Source organism: Crinia signifera, chromosome 7, assembly GCF_055691185.1.
Source record: "Crinia signifera chromosome 7, ASM5569118v1, whole genome shotgun sequence".
Lineage (NCBI taxonomy): Eukaryota > Metazoa > Chordata > Amphibia > Anura > Myobatrachidae > Crinia > Crinia signifera.
In genome coordinates this window covers 50,189,620-50,214,962 of record NC_139223.1, presented here as the reverse complement: position 1 = coordinate 50,214,962, position 25,343 = coordinate 50,189,620, and the positions used below count along the sequence as shown (strand labels likewise).

Sequence of the window (25,343 nt, the reverse complement as noted above, 5' to 3'; positions counted from 1 at the left end):
TAAAAAAGAAAAAAAAATGGCCATATACACAAAAGGGGGATGATTATTATGATATACAGTATGTAATAGAGAATATGCTTGTCTCTCTCTTAAATAGATATTGAAATATTTATTTTAATATGGAATGATAGCAAATCCTCCTGTAATAATCAGCAGCGCAGCTGGACAATTGGCCCTACACCACACTGTTGTTGCCCCAAATCATCATGATGCCCAAACACAGTTGATCATATAGTTAGAGGGCACTTCTCCACCTTTCTAAGTAAATGGTATTGGTTGTGCCTAAAATAACCCTGTTACAGTGGTCTCCAACACTGTCCTCAGGAACCGTTCAGTTCCCATTTTCCAGGTCACCGAGCAGGTACATTTATTGCTCACGGATATATTTTAAAAGATCCACAGTTGAGGACCGAGTTTGAAGACCTGTGCCCTATTACAATATCTGCCAACAGCACCTTCAAACTGAAATAAGCGCGCAAAAGGTTTGAAGTCTCCAATAACACTTTAACCCTTAAATAACATAACAGCAAAATGTATTCTCATACAAAAAATATATATATATATATATTTTAATAAAGCATCTTAATAAGACACTTCTGAAGGTTAAATCTAAACAGTAGACTGTAGCCATGGTATGATCACATGTAGATGGGCAGCAATGTAGAACATCTATAAAAGCCTTTCTGCTGTAGACTTGATTACAGCATTGCAGTGATGCACCATAGACTAATGAAAAATGAACAACACCTAACCAAGGGCATCCAAATTCATTATAAAACCTCTCACATTGCTGCCAGGTTCTATCCATCTGCTAGTGTTCCGTTCCCCTAACAAAGGAACCAAGTGTTGGGAACTACAGTGCACACTCACCGCCATACAGTGACTCGCAGCAGTTCTCCACCTAGTAAAGCAAACACTCAACAGCACTCACCACTGTAATGTCACTACCACAACACGCCACATGAGAGCGCTGCAGTCTGCACACAGCATGAATATGCCAGAATCAGACCAATCACATTTATAGCGCACACTCTGTCCTCACCACAAAAGGGTAGACACAAAATAAATGAAAAACACAGAACAGGATTGTTGATTTTTTTACTTTATAAAATAAATGAGGTTAATTCCTCCTTTTATATATTATTTTTATTAGCGCATAACAGTTAAGTGCTATTTCTGATAATAAACCATTCAATTAAAGCATGGGACACTATGCAAATTTTTAACCGATATGCATGCTAACATTAACGATGTTATCAAGCATATTGTCTAGTTTGTAACGCACTATGGGGAGGGTATTCAATATGGGATTCCGACTGCCGGTACATCCGGATAGTTGGAATCCCGGGCCGATTTCGGCCGATCCGACTAATTGAAAATCCGGAATTCAATGTTCCGACTGTCAAGTGTCAAAAAGTCCGTGTGTTGACGGAAACGGTCGTGGATTCGACAATCAGTGCCGTTTTCCAACAGATGCGACTTTTTAAAACCTAACATCCTTCAATACTGTAGGGAACAGAAGCATTGAATAGGGAAGTGCTGATATTTTCCCTGTCGGGAATTATGAGCACAGATTGAATTCCCCCTTCGATCGTAAACAATGGATCATTAACAACCCTCCCTGCCGTTAATGATATCGTCTGTACCGCAAATTGCATGGTATACCCAGCTTAAAACTGTTAAAAAGCCCAATGCATCCAGTACTAATACAGTACAGTATAACAATTATCACACAGGTGGTTCAAGTCTGGAGGCAGTTTGGCATAGATGAAACGAATCAAGTAATCTGTGTAAATCCACCACCCACACACGCACTAATAGCTTCACTGATCTTTGGGAGACAATGCTGGTAGCAGATCAGCAACAGAGTCCACATAAAAATCAGGGACCATAGAGAGGGAGCCACTGTTCTGGTGGGATTTGACATCCTCCAGACTAGAGAAGCCGGTGAGGGTCAGGAGTGTCTGCACCCCACATGTAGAACCCATCTGAATGTCTGTGTCCAGGCGATCTCCCACCATCACAGTCCTGGAGGGGTCCAGGCCACATTCTCTGACCACACAGTCATACATGAAAGAGGTGGGTTTTCCTATGACCTGAGCTTTGCGATGAGCAGCCGTCTCCACTGCCCGCACCAAGCAGCCAGTTCCTGAGAAGGTAAGAGAAGAAGGTTACAAAGGCATGGCCTCACTCGATACCAGGGCAACTAAACAGTACATCAACTAGCGCCAAGATGTGGTCCTAATTCTTTTAGTGGGGGACAGTTTATTATTTAAGGAGGGACATATTGAAACCAGAGGGTAGATCTAAAAAAAGCTTCTAAAACAGGCAAGTGGTGAAGTTGACAATAGTAACCAGTCAGGTTAAAGTTATTTATTTTGCATTCTAGAAAATGTTCGACAAAATATGATTGCTTTATATGCTTCAGGAAATCTGCCACCAGGTGTTCATAATCTCCAATAAACAGTATAAAGGGTCTACAGTGTCTTCAGGCCCATACACACTGGTCGACTTTGAGCTGAAAGACACTCAAAACACCAAGCTTGAGCAGCTTTCAGCTCAAAGCCGCCCAGTGTGTATGCCCGCTTTCCCGGCGATGATGCGGGAGCGAGCATCACCGGGAAAGCCGTTCATCTGCTGGTATTACCAGTAGATGAGCGGCTTTGTATAACGCTGCCCTATGCAAATCCATCCGCCCCCCGCTGTCGACACTGGGCAGGGGGAAAGCAGCTCAGTGTGTATGCACCGAGCCGCCTTCCCCCCAGCGATGAAAATGATCATTGCTGTTTATACATGCTGGGCATAACTGCCCAGTGTGTATGGACCTTAAGTCAAACCAGAATGGTCGATATGAGTTTGGTTTTTGTTACTTTCATTTTGTGTCAATTTGTAGGCTTTACCACATGGATTCCAAATGAGTGTACCGCATTCAGCGCACTTTACTGTTCCTAATCGGAGTTCACATGGATGGTACAGTATGAAAAAAGTAAAGAAGTTAATATATGTTGTGTCAATAATTGTATCACTTCGACCATATGCATGAGGACCTATCGATTGGATACCTGCAGCGCTACACTATTTTAAATAGAGGTGATGCAATGTAGGAATAGAGAGTGAAACTGCACGCCTATCACTTGCATTATCAAAGAGTTACATGAGGATTTGAGAGTCCTCTATTAGTGGACTTTGTACACATACAATGCAGATTCAAAAGGTAAAGGTGCCCATACACTAGGGCGGTATACATTTGATTTAGTCACTTTTTATGAGATTGCGGCGATCAATCGCATAAATAGCACCCATATAGCAAGTATTTGACAGCGGGTCAGATGCGGTATGTGTGGCCCTGTGCGCATCGCATTGGAGCCTGTGAGTTGCACCACCAGCAGGAGAAATCGGTTGGATCACAGCCAAGCCAGGCAGGTTTGGCTGGGATTGCATGCAATATGTTGTATGGAAAAGGACAACATACAATTGATCCTATTTAGTCCTCCTGCCCGGGAGGTTCCTGTGCAGCTCACTGATCCAACATTAGCTCACAACTATATAAAGTGGGTGCATGCTGAAATCGATTAACCAATAATGCCAGATAGTACACTAAACGTAAAATGGAGCCAAGAAGCGGAATATCCTAGGCAGCAAGTATAAGTTTGTTGGCAGTTTTACCCACAGGATCTATCCCCTTTTTTTATATGAAATACCTTTAAGTTTAATTTGATCAGCAAAAATAAGACAAAAATAAAGCATGTTCTTCTATCATTCTGAATTAACTTTCCTTTTTCGGCTGAATATACCATGATTGGAGACCTTCTTGATTGAATGGAAATACATTGGGACAGCACAAAGAAACCTTTCAGTGAAAGTAGGGCCTCACAGCTGAGCGAGTGTTGGACTCCTGTTTATCTATTTTGATGTGTAGACATGAGTGGTCAAGGGACATAAAGGAACAAGTCAAGACCTAAAGATACTGCTATAGGAACATAGGGCCTTAATATAAGGTCAGTATCGATGATTGGGTTTAATATACAGCATTGGTGGACATCTATATGAAGGGAGAAGTTCAGCGATTGGATTGTGCACCCGCAATAAATTGCCGGGTGCAATCTCCCGTTTTTAGCCCCCTTATGATCGCTGGTCGCAGGAGCTTGCTCCTGCAACCAGCTGATTCCCTCGGTTTCTCCCCCAGCAGAGGTTCCCTTTCCATCTCTGGTCCCTGATGAAGAGGAGACAATGAGCAATATATCACCCCGTGTGTACACAGTTTAAGGGTTCCAATGGGAAATCAGAAAACCTGGGAGACCTCTGTAACCACCATATTTTTATTTCCTACTGTATGTGTGCTTGAGGATAGCGCTGAAGTGTATTTCCATTCCGTTACATTTTGTGGTAGTTTCGGAGTCTGGTGACCCACGGACATACACACAGCTGCAATCCGGGGCGCGACCACCTTTCTTTGTTCATTGAATTTATTTCCTCACAGCCTTTACACCACCTAGGTCCTATCAAATACCAATGTAGTCATTGTTCAAACTGTTATGTCACCTCACTATTAGCCAAGAGCCCTTCCCTTAAGTAATGAAGTCTTTCTTTAGCGTACAGGAATAAAACCACTTCCCTGGCAGAATAACTTCTCTCTGACATTACCTAACTAGGTGTCGTCTCTAGTTGTTGCAAATACACAGGATAAAATGGTGGTTTCTAGCATGGTTCAAGCAACTCAAAAAAATAAATAAAAAAAAGTTTCCGCAAAGCTGCTGACATAAGTCCAGAGTAAAACTGAAGGGTCCAAACATTTAAGCCCCCCTACCCCATAGACGTGCGATTTATAACATGAAGCTTCGCATGCGATACCTCAGCAACTACACAGCAGCTAGGATCGCATACAGTACATTGTATGTGGTCCTTTTGCATATGATGTATTGTATGCCATCCCGGTCATGGCTCCAGGATACAGCGGGTCCGAGTGGCAGCCATGGTCACGCATTGGATCAGAATCCTAGGTAAATTGCATACAATATGGCACTTTTCACACAATTTATCGACCTGATGGATCCAAATCGATGTGAGTGAGTAGCCATTGTAGATAGACTGCCAAATGCCCTAAAACTAACCCCACTTGTGGGCTGAACGCAAATATTTTTCTAGGCAGCACTTTGGGGTGGAAAATAAAAGTGTGAGACTCCAGCAGTACTCATTGTGTACCCAGGTTCCGATACTTTGGCCCGCTGGGACGACATATTGGCTGGGTACATTTTGCTTCAATGCGGCACACAGTCACACTTACTTGCGGATGCGACTTGCAGTTGACTGAATCAATCCCTATACTGTAGGTCAGCATGAGGAATAGCTCTGGGTGTTCTTGGGCTCCCCCAACATCAGCACTACATATACACTGTACAGCCAAACACGTACGAGTCAGTGTTCCCTCTAAGCTGTGCGCGTGTGCGCGCACACACAACTCGCCGAGCCCGCGCACAGACATTACAACTGAGCGCACAAAGGTTAAAATCTTGTTTAGGGTGCCACGAGTTTAATAAGGTTGAAAATCACTGCTATAGCCTATATGTGTGGTGTGTGAAGTCTGTAAACATTCAAATTGCTTTATTAACTCAACAGAACTCGAAACCTAGGCCTTTATACGTTATGTGACGCGCAAAATTATTAATTTCCTTCCAAAGTTGCACAGCCAATATCTTTTGCCGCACACAGCCTTCATAAAATTAGAGGGAACATTGGTACGAGTAGGGTTACATGGATTGTGACAAAGCACTAACAGTAGAGTGTATGTGTGCCCATATGGTAGGGAATATAGCCTGTAAAATCCACTAGGATAGGGATTGACGTGGATGATGGCTACGGTCTCTGCAAAGGGATATACTAAAAGGATGATTACAAAAAGGGATGATCAGGATGATTGCCTGCAGTTCCAGTTCACACCTCTAGATGTCACTATTTTTTTTTTACTTTAACAGAATATAGAAAATACAGAAATCACATTAAAGCTTTTCAATGATATTTATAGTTAAAAAAAGTTACAGGATTTATGTAGCATCTTTTCTATTTACATGGGATGATCACGTTTTTATCGCAGATAATTACACCTGGGACAGTTTTCTTTGCGTTTCCAGGGGGATGATGGCTATTTATTTTATATTTACGTGGGATGATCACGTCTTTATCGCAGATAATTATACCTGGGACGGTTTTGAATGTGTTTCCAGGGGGATGATGGCTATATCTTTTCTATTTACGTGGGATGATCACCTTTTTATCGCAGATAATTACACCTGGGACAGTTTTCTTTGCGTTTCCAGGGAGATGATGGCTATTTATTTTATATTTACGTGGGATGATCACGTCTTTATCGCAGATAATTATACCTGGGACGGTTTTTAATGTGTTTCCAGTGGGATGATGGCTATATCTTTTCTATTTACGTGGGATGATCAGCTTTTTATCGCAGATAATTATACCTGGGATGGTTTTGAATGTGTTTCCAGGGGGATGGTGGCTATATCTTTTCTATTTATGTGGGATGATCACGTTTTTATCGCAGATAATTACACCTGGGACCGTTTTCTTTGCGTTTCCAGGATGATGATGGCTATATCTTTTCTATTTACGTGGGATGATCACCTTTTTATCGCAGATAATTACACCTGGGACAGTTTTCTTTGCGTTTCCAGGGGGATGATGGCTATTTATTTTATATTTACGTGGGATGATCACGTCTTTATCGCAGATAATTATACCTGGGACGGTTTTGAATGTGTTTCCAGTGGGATGATGGCTATATCTTTTCTATTTACGTGGGATGATCACGTTTTTATCGCAGATAATTACACCTGGGACAGTTTTCAATGCGTTTCCAGGGGGAGGATGGCTATATCTTTTCTATTTACGTGGGATGATCACCTTTTTATCGCAGATAATTACACCTGGGACAGTTTTCAATGCGTTTCCATGGGGATTATGGCTATATCTTTTCTATTTACGTGGGATGATCACAATTTCATCGCAGATAATTACACCTGGGACAGTTTTGAATGCGTTTCCAGGGGGATGGTGGCTATATCTTTTCTATTTACGTGGGATGATCAGCTTTTTATCGCAGATAATTATACCTGGGATGGTTTTGAATGTGTTTCCAGGGGGATGGTGGCTATATCTTTTCTATTTACATGGGATGATCACCTTTTTATCGCAGATAATTACACCTGGGACAGTTATTTATGCGTTTCCATGGGGATTATGGCTATATCTTTGCTTTTTACGTGGGATGATCACAATTTAATCGCAGATAATTACACCTGGGACAGTTTTCTTTGCGTTTCCAGGGGGATGATGGCTATTTATTTTATATTTACGTGGGATGATCACGTCTTTATCGCAGATAATTATACCTGGGACGGTTTTGAATGTGTTTCCAGTGGGATGATGGCTATATCTTTTCTATTTATGTGGGATGATCACGTTTTTATCGCAGATAATTACACCTGGGACAGTTTTCAATGCGTTTCCAGGGGGAGGATGGCTATATCTTTTCTATTTACGTGGGATGATCACCTTTTTATCGCAGATAATTACACCTGGGACAGTTTTCAATGCGTTTCCATGGGGATTATGGCTATATCTTTTCTATTTACGTGGGATGATCACGTTTTTATCGCAGATAATTACACCTGGGACAGTTTTCAATGCGTTTCCAGGGGGAGGATGGCTATATCTTTTCTATTTACGTGGGATGATCACCTTTTTATCGCAGATAATTACACCTGGGACAGTTTTCAATGCGTTTCCATGGGGATTATGGCTATATCTTTTCTATTTACGTGGGATGATCACAATTTCATCGCAGATAATTAAACCTGGGACAGTTTTGAATGCGTTTCCAGGGGGATGATGGCTATATCTTTTCTATTTACGTGGGATGATCAGCTTTTTATCGCAGATAATTATACCTGGGATGGTTTTGAATGTGTTTCCAGGGGGATGGTGGCTATATCTTTTCTATTTACGTGGGATGATCACCTTTTTATCGCAGATAATTACACCTGGGACAGTTTTCAATGCGTTTCCATGGGGATTATGGCTATATCTTTTCTATTTACGTGGGATGATCACAATTTCATCGCAGATAATTACACCTGGGACAGTTTTGAATGCGTTTCCAGGGGGATGATGGCTATATCTTTTCTATTTACGTGGGATGATCAGCTTTTTATCGCAGATAATTATACCTGGGATGGTTTTGAATGTGTTTCCAGGGGGATGGTGGCTATATCTTTTCTATTTACGTGGGATGATCACCTTTTTATCGCAGATAATTACACCTGGGACAGTTTTCAATGCGTTTCCATGGGGATTATGGCTATATCTTTTCTATTTACGTGGGATGATCACAATTTCATCGCAGATAATTACACCTGGGACAGTTTTGAATGCGTTTCCAGGGGGATGATGGCTATATCTTTTCTATTTACATGGGATGATCACCTTTTTATCGCAGATAATTACACCTGGGACAGTTATTTATGCGTTTCCATGGGGATTATGGCTATATCTTTGCTTTTTACGTGGGATGATCACAATTTAATCGCAGATAATTACACCTGGGACAGTTTTCTTTGCGTTTCCAGGGGGATGATGGCTATTTATTTTATATTTACGTGGGATGATCACGTCTTTATCGCAGATAATTATACCTGGGACGGTTTTGAATGTGTTTCCAGTGGGATGATGGCTATATCTTTTCTATTTATGTGGGATGATCACGTTTTTATCGCAGATAATTACACCTGGGACAGTTTTCAATGCGTTTCCAGTGGGATGATGGCTATATCTTTTCTATTTACGTGGGATGATCACGTTTTTATCGCAGATAATTACACCTGGGACAGTTTTCAATGTGTTTCCAGGGGGAGGATGGCTATATCTTTTCTATTTACGTGGGATGATCACCTTTTTATCGCAGATAATTACACCTGGGACAGTTTTCAATGCGTTTCCATGGGGATTATGGCTATATCTTTTCTATTTACGTGGGATGATCACAATTTCATCGCAGATAATTACACCTGGGACAGTTTTCAATGCGTTTCCAGGGGGATGGTGGCTATATCTTTTCTATTTACGTGGGATGATCAGCTTTTTATCGCAGATAATTATACCTGGGATGGTTTTGAATGTGTTTCCAGGGGGATGGTGGCTATATCTTTTCTATTTACATGGGATGATCACCTTTTTATCGCAGATAATTACACCTGGGACAGTTATTTATGCGTTTCCATGGGGATTATGGCTATATCTTTGCTTTTTACGTGGGATGATCACAATTTCATCGCAGATAATTACACCTGGGACAGTTTTCTTTGCGTTTCCAGGGGGATGATGGCTATTTATTTTATATTTACGTGGGATGATCACGTCTTTATCGCAGATAATTATACCTGGGACGGTTTTGAATGTGTTTCCAGTGGGATGATGGCTATATCTTTTCTATTTATGTGGGATGATCACGTTTTTATCGCAGATAATTACACCTGGGACAGTTTTCAATGCGTTTCCAGGGGGAGGATGGCTATATCTTTTCTATTTACGTGGGATGATCACCTTTTTATCGCAGATAATTACACCTGGGACAGTTTTCAATGCGTTTCCATGGGGATTATGGCTATATCTTTTCTATTTACGTGGGATGATCAGCTTTTTATCGCAGATAATTATACCTGGGATGGTTTTGAATGTGTTTCCAGGGGGATGGTGGCTATATCTTTTCTATTTATGTGGGATGATCACGTTTTTATCGCAGATAATTACACCTGGGACCGTTTTCTTTGCGTTTCCAGGATGATGATGGCTATATCTTTTCTATTTACGTGGGATGATCACCTTTTTATCGCAGATAATTACACCTGGGACAGTTTTCTTTGCGTTTCCAGGGGGATGATGGCTATTTATTTTATATTTACGTGGGATGATCACGTCTTTATCGCAGATAATTATACCTGGGACGGTTTTGAATGTGTTTCCAGTGGGATGATGGCTATATCTTTTCTATTTACGTGGGATGATCACGTTTTTATCGCAGATAATTACACCTGGGACAGTTTTCAATGCGTTTCCAGGGGGAGGATGGCTATATCTTTTCTATTTACGTGGGATGATCACCTTTTTATCGCAGATAATTACACCTGGGACAGTTTTCAATGCGTTTCCATGGGGATTATGGCTATATCTTTTCTATTTACGTGGGATGATCACAATTTCATCGCAGATAATTACACCTGGGACAGTTTTGAATGCGTTTCCAGGGGGATGGTGGCTATATCTTTTCTATTTACGTGGGATGATCAGCTTTTTATCGCAGATAATTATACCTGGGATGGTTTTGAATGTGTTTCCAGGGGGATGGTGGCTATATCTTTTCTATTTACATGGGATGATCACCTTTTTATCGCAGATAATTACACCTGGGACAGTTATTTATGCGTTTCCATGGGGATTATGGCTATATCTTTGCTTTTTACGTGGGATGATCACAATTTAATCGCAGATAATTACACCTGGGACAGTTTTCTTTGCGTTTCCAGGGGGATGATGGCTATTTATTTTATATTTACGTGGGATGATCACGTCTTTATCGCAGATAATTATACCTGGGACGGTTTTGAATGTTTCCAGTGGGATGATGGCTATATCTTTTCTATTTATGTGGGATGATCACGTTTTTATCGCAGATAATTACACCTGGGACAGTTTTCAATGCGTTTCCAGGGGGAGGATGGCTATATCTTTTCTATTTACGTGGGATGATCACCTTTTTATCGCAGATAATTACACCTGGGACAGTTTTCAATGCGTTTCCATGGGGATTATGGCTATATCTTTTCTATTTACGTGGGATGATCACGTTTTTATCGCAGATAATTACACCTGGGACAGTTTTCAATGCGTTTCCAGGGGGAGGATGGCTATATCTTTTCTATTTACGTGGGATGATCACCTTTTTATCGCAGATAATTACACCTGGGAAAGTTTTCAATGCGTTTCCATGGGGATTATGGCTATATCTTTTCTATTTACGTGGGATGATCACAATTTCATCGCAGATAATTAAACCTGGGACAGTTTTGAATGCGTTTCCAGGGGGATGATGGCTATATCTTTTCTATTTACGTGGGATGATCAGCTTTTTATCGCAGATAATTATACCTGGGATGGTTTTGAATGTGTTTCCAGGGGGATGGTGGCTATATCTTTTCTATTTACGTGGGATGATCACCTTTTTATCGCAGATAATTACACCTGGGACAGTTTTCAATGCGTTTCCATGGGGATTATGGCTATATCTTTTCTATTTACGTGGGATGATCACAATTTCATCGCAGATAATTACACCTGGGACAGTTTTGAATGCGTTTCCAGGGGGAGGATGGCTATATCTTTTCTATTTACGTGGGATGATCACCTTTTTATCGCAGATAATTACACCTGGGACAGTTTTCAATGCGTTTCCATGGGGATTATGGCTATATCTTTTCTATTTACGTGGGATGATCACAATTTCATCGCAGATAATTACACCTGGGACAGTTTTGAATGCGTTTCCAGGGGGATGATGGCTATATCTTTTCTATTTACGTGGGATGATCACGTTTTTATCGCAGATAATTACACCTGGGACCGTTTTCAATGCGTTTCCAGGGGGATGATGGCTATATCTTTTCTATTTACGTGGGATGATCAGCTTTTTATCGCAGATAATTACACCTGGGACAGTTTTCTCTGCGTTTCCATGGGGATTATGGCTATATCTTTTCTATTTACGTGGGATGATCACAATTTCATCGCAGATAATTATACCTGGGACAGTTTTCTTTGCGTTTCCAGGGGGATGATGGCTATTTATTTTATATTTACGTGGGATGATCACGTCTTTATCGCAGATAATTATACCTGGGACGGTTTTGAATGTGTTTCCAGTGGGATGATGGCTATATCTTTTCTATTTATGTGGGATGATCACGTTTTTATCGCAGATAATTACACCTGGGACAGTTTTCAATGCGTTTCCTGGGGGAGGATGGCTATATCTTTTCTATTTACGTGGGATGATCACCTTTTTATCACAGATAATTACACCTGGGACAGTTTTCAATGCGTTTCCATGGGGATTATGGCTATATCTTTTCTATTTACGTGGGATGATCAGCTTTTTATCGCAGATAATTATACCTGGGATGGTTTTGAATGTGTTTCCAGGGGGATGGTGGCTATATCTTTTCTATTTACGTGGGATGATCACGTTTTTATCGCAGATAATTACACCTGGGACCGTTTTCTTTGCGTTTCCAGGATGATGATGGCTATATCTTTTCTATTTACGTGGGATGATCACCTTTTTATCGCAGATAATTACACCTGGGACAGTTTTCTTTGCGTTTCCAGGGGGATGATGGCTATTTATTTTATATTTACGTGGGATGATTACGTCTTTATCGCAGATAATTATACCTGGGACGGTTTTGAATGTGTTTCCAGTGGGATGATGGCTATATCTTTTCTATTTACGTGGGATGATCACGTTTTTATCGCAGATAATTACACCTGGGACAGTTTTCAATGCGTTTCCAGGGGGAGGATGGCTATATCTTTTCTATTTACGTGGGATGATCACCTTTTTATCGCAGATAATTACACCTGGGACAGTTTTCAATGCGTTTCCATGGGGATTATGGCTATATCTTTTCTATTTACGTGGGATGATCACAATTTCATCGCAGATAATTACACCTGGGACAGTTTTGAATGCGTTTCCAGGGGGATGGTGGCTATATCTTTTCTATTTACGTGGGATGATCAGCTTTTTATCGCAGATAATTATACCTGGGATGGTTTTGAATGTGTTTCCAGGGGGATGGTGGCTATATCTTTTCTATTTACATGGGATGATCACCTTTTTATCGCAGATAATTACACCTGGGACAGTTATTTATGCGTTTCCATGGGGATTATGGCTATATCTTTGCTTTTTACGTGGGATGATCACAATTTCATCGCAGATAATTACACCTGGGACAGTTTTCTTTGCGTTTCCAGGGGGATGATGGCTATTTATTTTATATTTACGTGGGATGATCACGTCTTTATCGCAGATAATTATACCTGGGACGGTTTTGAATGTGTTTCCAGTGGGATGATGGCTATATCTTTTCTATTTATGTGGGATGATCACGTTTTTATCGCAGATAATTACACCTGGGACAGTTTTCAATGCGTTTCCAGGGGGAGGATGGCTATATCTTTTCTATTTACGTGGGATGATCACCTTTTTATCGCAGATAATTACACCTGGGACAGTTTTCAATGCGTTTCCATGGGGATTATGGCTATATCTTTTCTATTTACGTGGGATGATCAGCTTTTTATCGCAGATAATTATACCTGGGATGGTTTTGAATGTGTTTCCAGGGGGATGGTGGCTATATCTTTTCTATTTACGTGGGATGATCACGTTTTTATCGCAGATAATTACACCTGGGACCGTTTTCTTTGCGTTTCCAGGATGATGATGGCTATATCTTTTCTATTTACGTGGGATGATCACCTTTTTATCGCAGATAATTACACCTGGGACAGTTTTCTTTGCGTTTCCAGGGGGATGATGGCTATTTATTTTATATTTACGTGGGATGATCACGTCTTTATCGCAGATAATTATACCTGGGACGGTTTTGAATGTGTTTCCAGTGGGATGATGGCTATATCTTTTCTATTTACGTGGGATGATCACGTTTTTATCGCAGATAATTACACCTGGGACAGTTTTCAATGCGTTTCCAGGGGGAGGATGGCTATATCTTTTCTATTTACGTGGGATGATCACCTTTTTATCGCAGATAATTACACCTGGGACAGTTTTCAATGCGTTTCCATGGGGATTATGGCTATATCTTTTCTATTTACGTGGGATGATCACAATTTCATCGCAGATAATTACACCTGGGACAGTTTTGAATGCGTTTCCAGGGGGATGATGGCTATATCTTTTCTATTTACGTGGGATGATCACGTTTTTATCGCAGATAATTACACCTGGGACCGTTTTCAATGCGTTTCCAGGGGGAGGATGGCTATATCTTTTCTATTTACGTGGGATGATCACCTTTTTATCGCAGATAATTACACCTGGGACAGTTTTCAATGCGTTTCCATGGGGATTATGGCTATATCTTTTCTATTTACGTGGGATGATCACGTTTTTATCGCAGATAATTACACCTGGGACAGTTTTCAATGCGTTTCCAGGGGGAGGATGGCTATATCTTTTCTATTTACGTGGGATGATCACCTTTTTATCGCAGATAATTACACCTGGGACAGTTTTCAATGCGTTTCCATGGGGATTATGGCTATATCTTTTCTATTTACGTGGGATGATCACAATTTCATCGCAGATAATTACACCTGGGACAGTTTTGAATGCGTTTCCAGGGGGATGATGGCTATATCTTTTCTATTTACGTGGGATGATCACGTTTTTATCGCAGATAATTACACCTGGGACCGTTTTCAATGTGTTTCCAGGGGGAGGATGGCTATATCTTTTCTATTTACGTGGGATGATCACAATTTCATCGCAGATAATTAAACCTGGGACAGTTTTGAATGCGTTTCCAGGGGGATGATGGCTATATCTTTTCTATTTACGTGGGATGATCAGCTTTTTATCGCAGATAATTATACCTGGGATGGTTTTGAATGTGTTTCCAGGGGGATGGTGGCTATATCTTTTCTATTTACGTGGGATGATCACCTTTTTATCGCAGATAATTACACCTGGGACAGTTTTCAATGCGTTTCCATGGGGATTATGGCTATATCTTTTCTATTTACGTGGGATGATCACAATTTCATCGCAGATAATTACACCTGGGACAGTTTTGAATGCGTTTCCAGGGGGATGATGGCTATATCTTTTCTATTTACGTGGGATGATCACGTTTTTATCGCAGATAATTACACCTGGGACCGTTTTCAATGCGTTTCCAGGGGGATGATGGCTATATCTTTTCTATTTACGTGGGATGATCAGCTTTTTATCGCAGATAATTATACCTGGGATGGTTTTGAATGTGTTTCCAGGGGGATGGTGGCTATATCTTTTCTATTTACGTGGGATGATCACCTTTTTATCGCAGATAATTACACCTGGGACAGTTTTCAATGCGTTTCCATGGGGATTATGGCTATATCTTTTCTATTTACGTGGGATGATCACAATTTCATCGCAGATAATTACACCTGGGACAGTTTTGAATGCGTTTCCAGGGGGATGATGGCTATATCTTTTCTATTTACGTGGGATGATCACGTTTTTATCGCAGATAATTACACCTGGGACCGTTTTCAATGCGTTTCCAGGGGGATGATGGCTATATCTTTTCTATTTACGTGGGATGATCAGCTTTTTATCGCAGATAATTACACCTGGGACAGTTTTCTCTGCGTTTCCATGGGGATTATGGCTATATCTTTTCTATTTACGTGGGATGATCACAATTTCATCGCAGATAATTATACCTGGGACAGTTTTCTTTGCGTTTCCAGGGGGATGATGGCTATTTATTTTATATTTACGTGGGATGATCACGTCTTTATCGCAGATAATTATACCTGGGACGGTTTTGAATGTGTTTCCAGTGGGATGATGGCTATATCTTTTCTATTTATGTGGGATGATCACGTTTTTATCGCAGATAATTACACCTGGGACAGTTTTCAATGCGTTTCCAGGGGGAGGATGGCTATATCTTTTCTATTTACGTGGGATGATCACCTTTTTATCGCAGATAATTACACCTGGGACAGTTTTCAATGCGTTTCCATGGGGATTATGGCTATATCTTTTCTATTTACGTGGGATGATCAGCTTTTTATCGCAGATAATTATACCTGGGATGGTTTTGAATGTGTTTCCAGGGGGATGGTGGCTATATCTTTTCTATTTACGTGGGATGATCACGTTTTTATCGCAGATAATTACACCTGGGACCGTTTTCTTTGCGTTTCCAGGATGATGATGGCTATATCTTTTCTATTTACGTGGGATGATCACCTTTTTATCGCAGATAATTACACCTGGGACAGTTTTCTTTGCGTTTCCAGGGGGATGATGGCTATTTATTTTATATTTACGTGGGATGATCACGTCTTTATCGCAGATAATTATACCTGGGACGGTTTTGAATGTGTTTCCAGTGGGATGATGGCTATATCTTTTCTATTTACGTGGGATGATCACGTTTTTATCGCAGATAATTACACCTGGGACAGTTTTCAATGCGTTTCCAGGGGGAGGATGGCTATATCTTTTCTATTTACGTGGGATGATCACCTTTTTATCGCAGATAATTACACCTGGGACAGTTTTCAATGCGTTTCCATGGGGATTATGGCTATATCTTTTCTATTTACGTGGGATGATCACAATTTCATCGCAGATAATTACACCTGGGACAGTTTTGAATGCGTTTCCAGGGGGATGGTGGCTATATCTTTTCTATTTACGTGGGATGATCAGCTTTTTATCGCAGATAATTATACCTGGGATGGTTTTGAATGTGTTTCCAGGGGGATGGTGGCTATATCTTTTCTATTTACATGGGATGATCACCTTTTTATCGCAGATAATTACACCTGGGACAGTTATTTATGCGTTTCCATGGGGATTATGGCTATATCTTTGCTTTTTACGTGGGATGATCACAATTTCATCGCAGATAATTACACCTGGGACAGTTTTCTTTGCGTTTCCAGGGGGATGATGGCTATTTATTTTATATTTACGTGGGATGATCACGTCTTTATCGCAGATAATTATACCTGGGACGGTTTTGAATGTGTTTCCAGTGGGATGATGGCTATATCTTTTCTATTTATGTGGGATGATCACGTTTTTATCGCAGATAATTACACCTGGGACAGTTTTCAATGCGTTTCCAGGGGGAGGATGGCTATATCTTTTTTATTTACGTGGGATGATCACCTTTTTATCGCATATAATTACACCTGGGACAGTTTTCAATGCGTTTCCATGGGGATTATGGCTATATCTTTTCTATTTACGTGGGATGATCACGTTTTTATCGCAGATAATTACACCTGGGACAGTTTTCAATGCGTTTCCAGGGGGAGGATGGCTATATCTTTTCTATTTATGTGGAATGATCACCTTTTTATCGCGGATAATTACACCTGGGACAGTTTTCAATGCGTTTCCAGGGGGAGGATGGCTATATCTTTTCTATTTACATGGGATGATCACAATTTCATCGCAGATAATTACACCTGGGACAGTTTTCTTTGCGTTTCCAGGGGGTTGATGGCTATTTATTTTATATTTACGTGGGATGATCACGTCTTTATCGCAGGTAATTATACCTGGGATGGTTTTGAATGTGATTCCAGGGGGATGGTGGCTATATCTTTTCTATTTACGTGGGATGATCACCTTTTTATCGCAGATAATTACACCTGGGACAGTTTTCTTTGCGTTTCCAGGGGGATGATGGCTATTAATAAATATATTATAATAAAATATTATATTTACGTGGGATGATCACGTCTTTATCGCAGATAATTATGACTCTCCATTTTATCACTTTTGAAGCTTATAGAATCTGGGCCCCAGTGTGTATGGGGCAGCGGTGAGTGCTAATGAGCGCTCCCACATAATCGCTGACCCATACACATTGGGCGATGTTGCCCAGACTATCGATAAAGATGATGAGGAAAATTACTGACCTGAAAATTGATGCTCTGTGCATACACTCTGAGAGATTTTCGCCCTTATCAGTGATTTATCCGGGGGTGGACGACTTTCCACCCTGTCGTTCATCCGCTGGTAATACCATCATCCCACTGTAAACGCGTAGAACACAGTCCCAGGTATACATAGCTACTTTAACCCCTTGAGTGGTGGGTTTTGCTGGGGCAGGTCAAACCTATCAGGGCAGGTTTGTCCTGCCCCAGAAGTACCCACCACATAAAGTTGCAAGCCCCCCTCCCTCGCCTCCGCTCCGGCGATAGTACGCCAGCGCTTCCCTGCAGTGCTGCCGCTGTCCCCTCTGCCTAAGCCGCCTGTCACATTCAGCAGTGAAGTCGGCGGCAAGCTGGGGGATGTTCGCGGCGGCTCGGGAGGAGTCTGGTGCCTGAGCACTCCCGAGTCCCCTCGAGCCGCGCCGACCACACCCGAGCCTGCCGCCGACGGGCGGCTGGCTGGCGGGTCACCGGAGGTCCAGGGTATCGATTGACGGAGCGAAGGTGACGGGGGGACTGGAAGGGTGTGGGAGAGGGCTCTAGAGGTGCTGCACCAGTGTTGCACACCTGGACACCACTGGTGCACACCTATTCTGCATTAGTGATATGACCGGAAATATTCCGGGACAGCCCGCTGCGGCAGCGCAGCTGAGCCAGGAATATCTCCGGGCATACCACTCAAGGGGTTAAGGGCCTTGTTCTGGTTCACTCCTTTTGGCAAATTCCTTCTTAGATGGATAAAACCATGTGCACTGCAGGTGTAAATGTCCAGAGAGAATTAGATTTGGGTGAGTTATTTGGCTTCTGTGCAGGGCAAATACTGACTGCTTTATTTTTACACTGCAATATAGATCTCACTATGAAGTAAATCCCCACTCAAATCTAACTCTCTCTGCACATGTCACATCTACCCCACCTGCAGTGCACATGGATTTGTCCAACTAAGAAGGAATTTGGCAGAAGGAGTGAATCAGAATAAGGCCCCTAAAACGTGATCATCCCTTGTAAATAAAAAAAAAACATATAGCCATCATCTCCATAAAAGCACATAGAAAATGGTCCCAGGTATACATATCTGCGATAAAAACCTGATCATCCCACGTAAATAAAAATGTTATAGCCTTCACCTCCTTGGAAACGCATATAAAAAACAGTCCCAGGTATACATATTGGCAATAAAAACCTGATCATCCGACATGGCTATAACTTTTATATTTATCATCCCCCTGGAAACGGATTGAAAACTATCCCAGGTGTAATTATCTGCGATAAAAACGTGATCATCCCACGTAAATAGAAAAGATATAGCCATCATTCCACTGGAAACACATTCAAAACCGTCCCAGGTATAATTATCTGCGATAAAGACGTGATCATCCCACGTAAATAGAAAAGATATAGCCATCATCCCCCTGGAAACGCATTCAAAACTGTCCCAGGTGTAATTATCTGCGATGAAATTGTGATCATCCCATGTAAATAGAAAAGATATAGCCATCATCCCCCTGGAAACGCATTGAAAACGGTCCCAGGTGTAATTATCTGCGATAAAAACGTGATCATCCCACGTAAATAGAAAAGATATAGCCACCATCCCCCTGGAAACACATTCAAAACTGTCCCAGGTGTAATTATTTGCGATAAAAAGCTGATCATCCCACGTAAATAGAAAAGATATAGCCATCATCCCCCTGGAAACGCAAAGAAAACGGTCCCAGGTGTAATTATCTGCGATAAAATTGTGATCATCCCATGTAAATAGAAAAGATATAGCCATAATCCCCATGGAAACGCATTGAAAACTGTCCCAGGTGTAATTATCTGCGATAAAAACGTGATCATCCCACGTAAATAGAAAAGATATAGCCATCATCCCACTGGAAACACATTCAAAACCGTCCCAGGTATAATTATCTGCGATAAAGACGTGATCATCCCACGTAAATATAAAATAAATAGCCATCATCCCCCTGGAAACGCAAAGAAAACTGTCCAAGGTGTAATTATCTGCGATAAAAAGGTGATCATCCCACGTAAATAGAAAAGATATAGCCATCCTCCCCCTGGAAACGCAAAGAAAACTGTCCCAGGTGTAATTATCTGCGATGAAATTGTGATCATCCCATGTAAATAGAAAAGATATAGCCAACATCCCCCTGGAAACGCATTCAAAACTGTCCCAGGTGTAATTATCTGCGATGAAATTGTGATCATCCCACGTAAATAGAAAAGATATAGCCATAATCCCCATGGAAACGCATTGAAAACTGTCCCAGGTGTAATTATCTGCGATAAAAAGCTGATCATCCCACATAAATAGAAAAGATATAGCCATCATCCCCCTGGAAACGCATTGAAAACGGTCCCAGGTGTAATTATCTGCGATAAAAACGTGATCATCCCACGTAAATAGAAAAGATATAGACACCATCCCCCTGGAAACACATTCAAAACCATCCCAGGTATAATTACCTGCGATAAAAAGCCGATCATCCCCCGTAAATAGAAAAGATATAGCCATCATCCCCCTGGAAACGCATTCAAAACTGTCCCAGGTGTAATTATCTGCGATGAAATTGTGATCATCCCACGTAAATAGAAAAGATATAGCCATCATCCCCCTGGAAACACATTCAAAACTGTCCCAGGTGTAATTATCTGCGATGAAATTGTGATCATCCCACGTAAATAGAAAAGATATAGCCATAATCCCCATGGAAACGCATTGAAAACTGTCCCAGGTGTAATTATCTGCGATAAAAAGCTGATCATCCCACGTAAATAAAAAAGATATAGCCATCATCCCCCTGGAAACGCATTGAAAACGGTCCCAGGTGTAATTACCTGCGATAAAAAGCTGATCATCCCACATAAATAGAAAAGATATAGCCATCATCCCCCTGGAAACGCATTGAAAACGGTCCCAGGTGTAATTATCTGCGATAAAAACGTGATCATCCCACGTAAATAGAAAAGATATAGCCACCATCCCCCTGGAAACACATTCAAAACTGTCCCAGGTGTAATTATTTGCGATAAAAAGCTGATCATCCCACGTAAATAGAAAAGATATAGCCATCATCCCCCTGGAAACGCAAAGAAAACGGTCCCAGGTGTAATTATCTGCGATAAAATTGTGATCATCCCATGTAAATAGAAAAGATATAGCCATAATCCCCATGGAAACGCATTGAAAACTGTCCCAGGTGTAATTATCTGCGATAAAAAGGTGATCATCCCACGTAAATAGAAAAGATATAGCCATCATCCCACTGGAAACACATTCAAAACCGTCCCAGGTATAATTATCTGCGATAAAGACGTGATCATCCCACGTAAATATAAAATAAATAGCCATCATCCCCCTGGAAACGCAAAGAAAACTGTCCCAGGTGTAATTATCTGCGATAAAAAGGTGATCATCCCACGTAAATAGAAAAGATATAGCCATCCTCCCCCTGGAAACGCAAAGAAAACTGTCCCAGGTGTAATTATCTGCGATGAAATTGTGATCATCCCACGTAAATAGAAAAGATATAGCCATCCTCCCCCTGGAAACGCATTCAAAACTGTCCCAGGTGTAATTATCTGCGATGAAATTGTGATCATCCCACGTAAATAGAAAAGATATAGCCATAATCCCCATGGAAACGCATTGAAAACTGTCCCAGGTGTAATTATCTGCGATAAAAAGCTGATCATCCCACATAAATAGAAAAGATATAGCCATCATCCCCCTGGAAACGCATTCAAAACTGTCCCAGGTGTAATTATCTGCGATGAAATTGTGATCATCCCACGTAAATAGAAAAGATATAGCCATGATCCCCCTGGAAACACATTCAAAACTGTCCCAGGTGTAATTATCTGCGATGAAATTGTGATCATCCCACATAAATAGAAAAGATATAGCCACCATCCCCCTGGAAACGCATTCAAAACTGTCCCAGGTGTAATTATCTGCGATGAAATTGTGATCATCCCACGTAAATAGAAAAGATATAGCCATAATCCCCATGGAAATGCTTTGAAAACTGTCCCAGGTATAATTATCTGCGATAAAAAGCTGATCATCCCACATAAATAGAAAAGATATAGCCATAATCCCCCTGGAAACGCAAAGAAAACTGTCCCAGGTGTAATTATCTGCGATGAAATTGTGATCATCCCATGTAAATAGAAAAGATATAGCCACCATCCCCCTGGAAACACATTCAAAACCATCCCAGGTGTAATTATCTGCGATGAAATTGTGATCATCCCACGTAAATAGAAAAGATATAGCCATAATCCCCATGGAAACGCATTGAAAACTGTCCCAGGTGTAATTATCTGCGATAAAAAGCTGATCATCCCACGTAAATAAAAAAGATATAGCCATCATCCCCCTGGAAACGCATTGAAAACGGTCCCAGGTGTAATTACCTGCGATAAAAAGCTGATCATCCTACGTAAATAGAAAAGATATAGCCATCATCCCCCTGGAAACGCATTCAAAACTGTCCCAGGTGTAATTATCTGCGATGAAATTGTGATCATCCCACGTAAATAGAAAAGATATAGCCATCATCCCCCTGGAAACGCATTGAAAACTGTCCCAGGTGTAATTATCTGCGATAAAAAGCTGATCATCCCACGTAAATAGAAAAGATATAGCCATCATCCCCCTGGAAACGCAAAGAAAACGATCCCAGGTGTAATTATCTGCGATAAAAACGTGATCATCCCACGTAAATAGAAAAGATATAGCCACCATCCCCCTGGAAACACATTCAAAACCATCCCAGGTGTAATTATCTGCGATGAAATTGTGATCATCCCACGTAAATAGAAAAGATATAGCCATAATCCCCATGGAAACGCAAAGAAAACGGTCCCAGGTGTAATTATCTGCGATGAAATTGTGATCATCCCACGTAAATATAAAATAAATAGCCATCATCACCCTGGAAACGCAAAGAAAACTGTCCCAGGTGTAATTATCTGCGATGAAAATGTGATCATCCCACTTAAATAGAAAAGATATAGACACCATCCCCCTGGAAACACATTCAAAACCATCCCAGGTATAATTACCTGCGATAAAGACGTGATCATCCCATTTAAATAGAAAATATATAGCATCATTCCACTGGAAATAAACAATATAGGTATGTGTAGTTTAATATACAATAAAAATGGGATAATGCACTTTTTACTGCAAATTATAAGGACAAAAGACACTTAGATGGTCTGAATGACATATAATTTGATGTTTACACCTTTTTTTTCTAGTTCGTTAAGGTTGAAATCAGTAAAAATTGTGACATCTAGTGTATTGGAGGTGAACTGCACTCAATCATCCCGATCATCCCTTTCTGCAATCATCCTTTTAGTACATCCCTCTGCAAAGGGCTGCAGAAAGCATCTGCACTATAAATAACAGTTCCTGACTCTATATAAGGATGCAGCACCCTATCAGAGCTGGAGCCACTGTGCATAGCAGCCATTTAAGTGCTAGATTTAAGGCCTAATTGAAGAAAAGCTGTGTCAACATTGTGACTGTCGACATGCACATTGTATGTCCCCCATAATGACAGAATGCCGACAAAACCCACCACAGCCATGGATTGGTGGAGTGGCTGGTAAAAAAAAAATGGGCACCCCCAATCATTACACAATGTTGCAGCCTGCAGATATGGGTGACACTACCGTTCTCCTACTAGCAGAGCACGCTGGGCTTTGTAGTTCCCCTGCATGTGTGTAGCAGCCAGGTTGCCCATAGTTACCGGGGATGGCGCGGCCTCCCTCCAGGGGCAGCCGGGTGTCGGTGTTGGTGGCCAGGAACAGGCATTCCGGGTCCTGCAGGTACTGGAGCGCCCGGGTCAGCTTCATGTAACTGAAGTGCTCATCGAAGCCGACCACCACGGCCCGCACCTCAGGATCCCTCTGAGCGGCCGCCCAGTCCTTGGCGCTCCCGGTCACCGGGTCCGGCCCGCAGCCCAGGTGCGGGATGCCGGCAGCCGCCAGCTCCTGGCTCAGCGCCTCGCCGCCGACCAGGTACACCTTGCCCTGCAGCCGCGCCGTGTCCCGCAGGTAGATGGCCGTGCAGTAGGCCGTGCCGAACACCTCCCCGGGCTCTGCCCCGAAGCCCAGGCGGCCCAGCTTCTCCGCGTACATGCGGCGAGTCTTGGTGCTGTTGTTCGTCAGGTAGAACACCCGCTTCCCGCTCTGCTTCAGCCCGGTGACCAGCTCGGCCGCGCCGGGCACCGCCTCGTCCCCTCGCCACAGGACCCCATCGCAGTCAAACAGTACCGTGTCTACAGAGGCCAGGAACCGGCGGGACAGCTCCGAGTTCCCTGACAGCCGTGTGCACTTGGAGGCCGCCATCTTGCTTGTGGGCAAAGCCCCATTCAACTGGCCTCGGGATGACGATGGTCCCTAGTGGATAGGGACAGGCAACGAATGTAGTTACCATCGATGACAACGTATTATGAAACGTTCGAGCATTGATGGCTACCACATACGTGCTCGGTAACCATCGATAGTTTCACCAACCGATGGTCATCACTTTTGCTATTTTTTTTTATTACTGACTAGGCCGTGGGCCAATCAAAACATGTGGGCTGGGCTTCATAGGTGCGAGGGTGGCCTTAGTTCCACATCCTGACACTTGAAAAAAAAAAAAAAAATTATGATTCATTTATTCTGTGGCTGCTGCCATCTATGGAGTGAAATCGATGGCAAAAGGAATCGAATCAGCCATAAACAGCGGATGATTATGGCTTATTGATGGTCACCCCTAGTGTACAATCCCAGCTGTAGCAATGATTATATACTAGGTGTTACAGTAGGTCATGTAATCTAGGCGGTGACAATGGGGGGTATTCAATGTCTGTCGAGGGCTTTTAAAATGTTTTTTTTTTTTTTTTTCTCGGTCTGCTCGCTTTTTTTTTTTTAACTCGACTTGGCGAGGTCGCGGCTATTCAATGTGTCAATCACGCGAGTCCCCGCCCGTCGAGGTTAGCCCATTGGTGCGAGCTGTGGGCGTACAATTGAGATTACATATAAGTTGAATGCAATGAACTATAACGGTACCGCGTAACATAGGCGCTGCGCAGTGGACACCAAAATATAGAAATCACAGCCCGGAACTGAGGAAGGGAAACAGAGCAGCAACGGGACTCAAGCTGTTGGCACAGGGGGTGTTACGTGGGGCGAGTACCCGGCGAGCCTGTGCTGCACGCAGGACCCGGAAGAAGAAAACCCGGGGATCTGCATCAGGACAACAAGCTAACCCGGAGAAGAAGCCTGACTTCCAGCGCCGCGCGGTTAGGAACGGACTGCCCCGATGTATAAGGTACTCACGGCGGAAGGTGCACTGCGGGCGGGTCGGGATGTCAGCCCCACGCAACACCCCCCTGTGCCAACAGCTTGAGTCCCGATGCTGCTCTGTTTCCCTTCCTCAGTTCCGGGCAGTGATTTATCTATTTTGGAGTCCACTGCACAGCACCTATGTTACGTGGTACCATTAGAGTTCA

The 25,343-nt window shown here is 42.1% G+C and overlaps 1 protein-coding gene across 1 annotated transcript; it reads right to left on the bottom strand.

Annotated features, from left to right (window-relative positions):
* Window positions 1-1,073: 1,073 nt before the first annotated feature.
* PGP (phosphoglycolate phosphatase) lies at window positions 1,074-24,321 on the bottom strand. The gene is made up of 2 exons (XM_083153038.1): window positions 23,592-24,321; window positions 1,074-2,149 (listed from the first exon to the last, which is right to left on the bottom strand). Exons 1-2 carry the CDS (start codon window positions 24,190-24,192, stop codon window positions 1,824-1,826), a joined length of 927 nt encoding a protein of 308 aa, XP_083009164.1. The 5' UTR covers window positions 24,193-24,321; the 3' UTR covers window positions 1,074-1,823.
* Window positions 24,322-25,343: the final 1,022 nt, after the last annotated feature.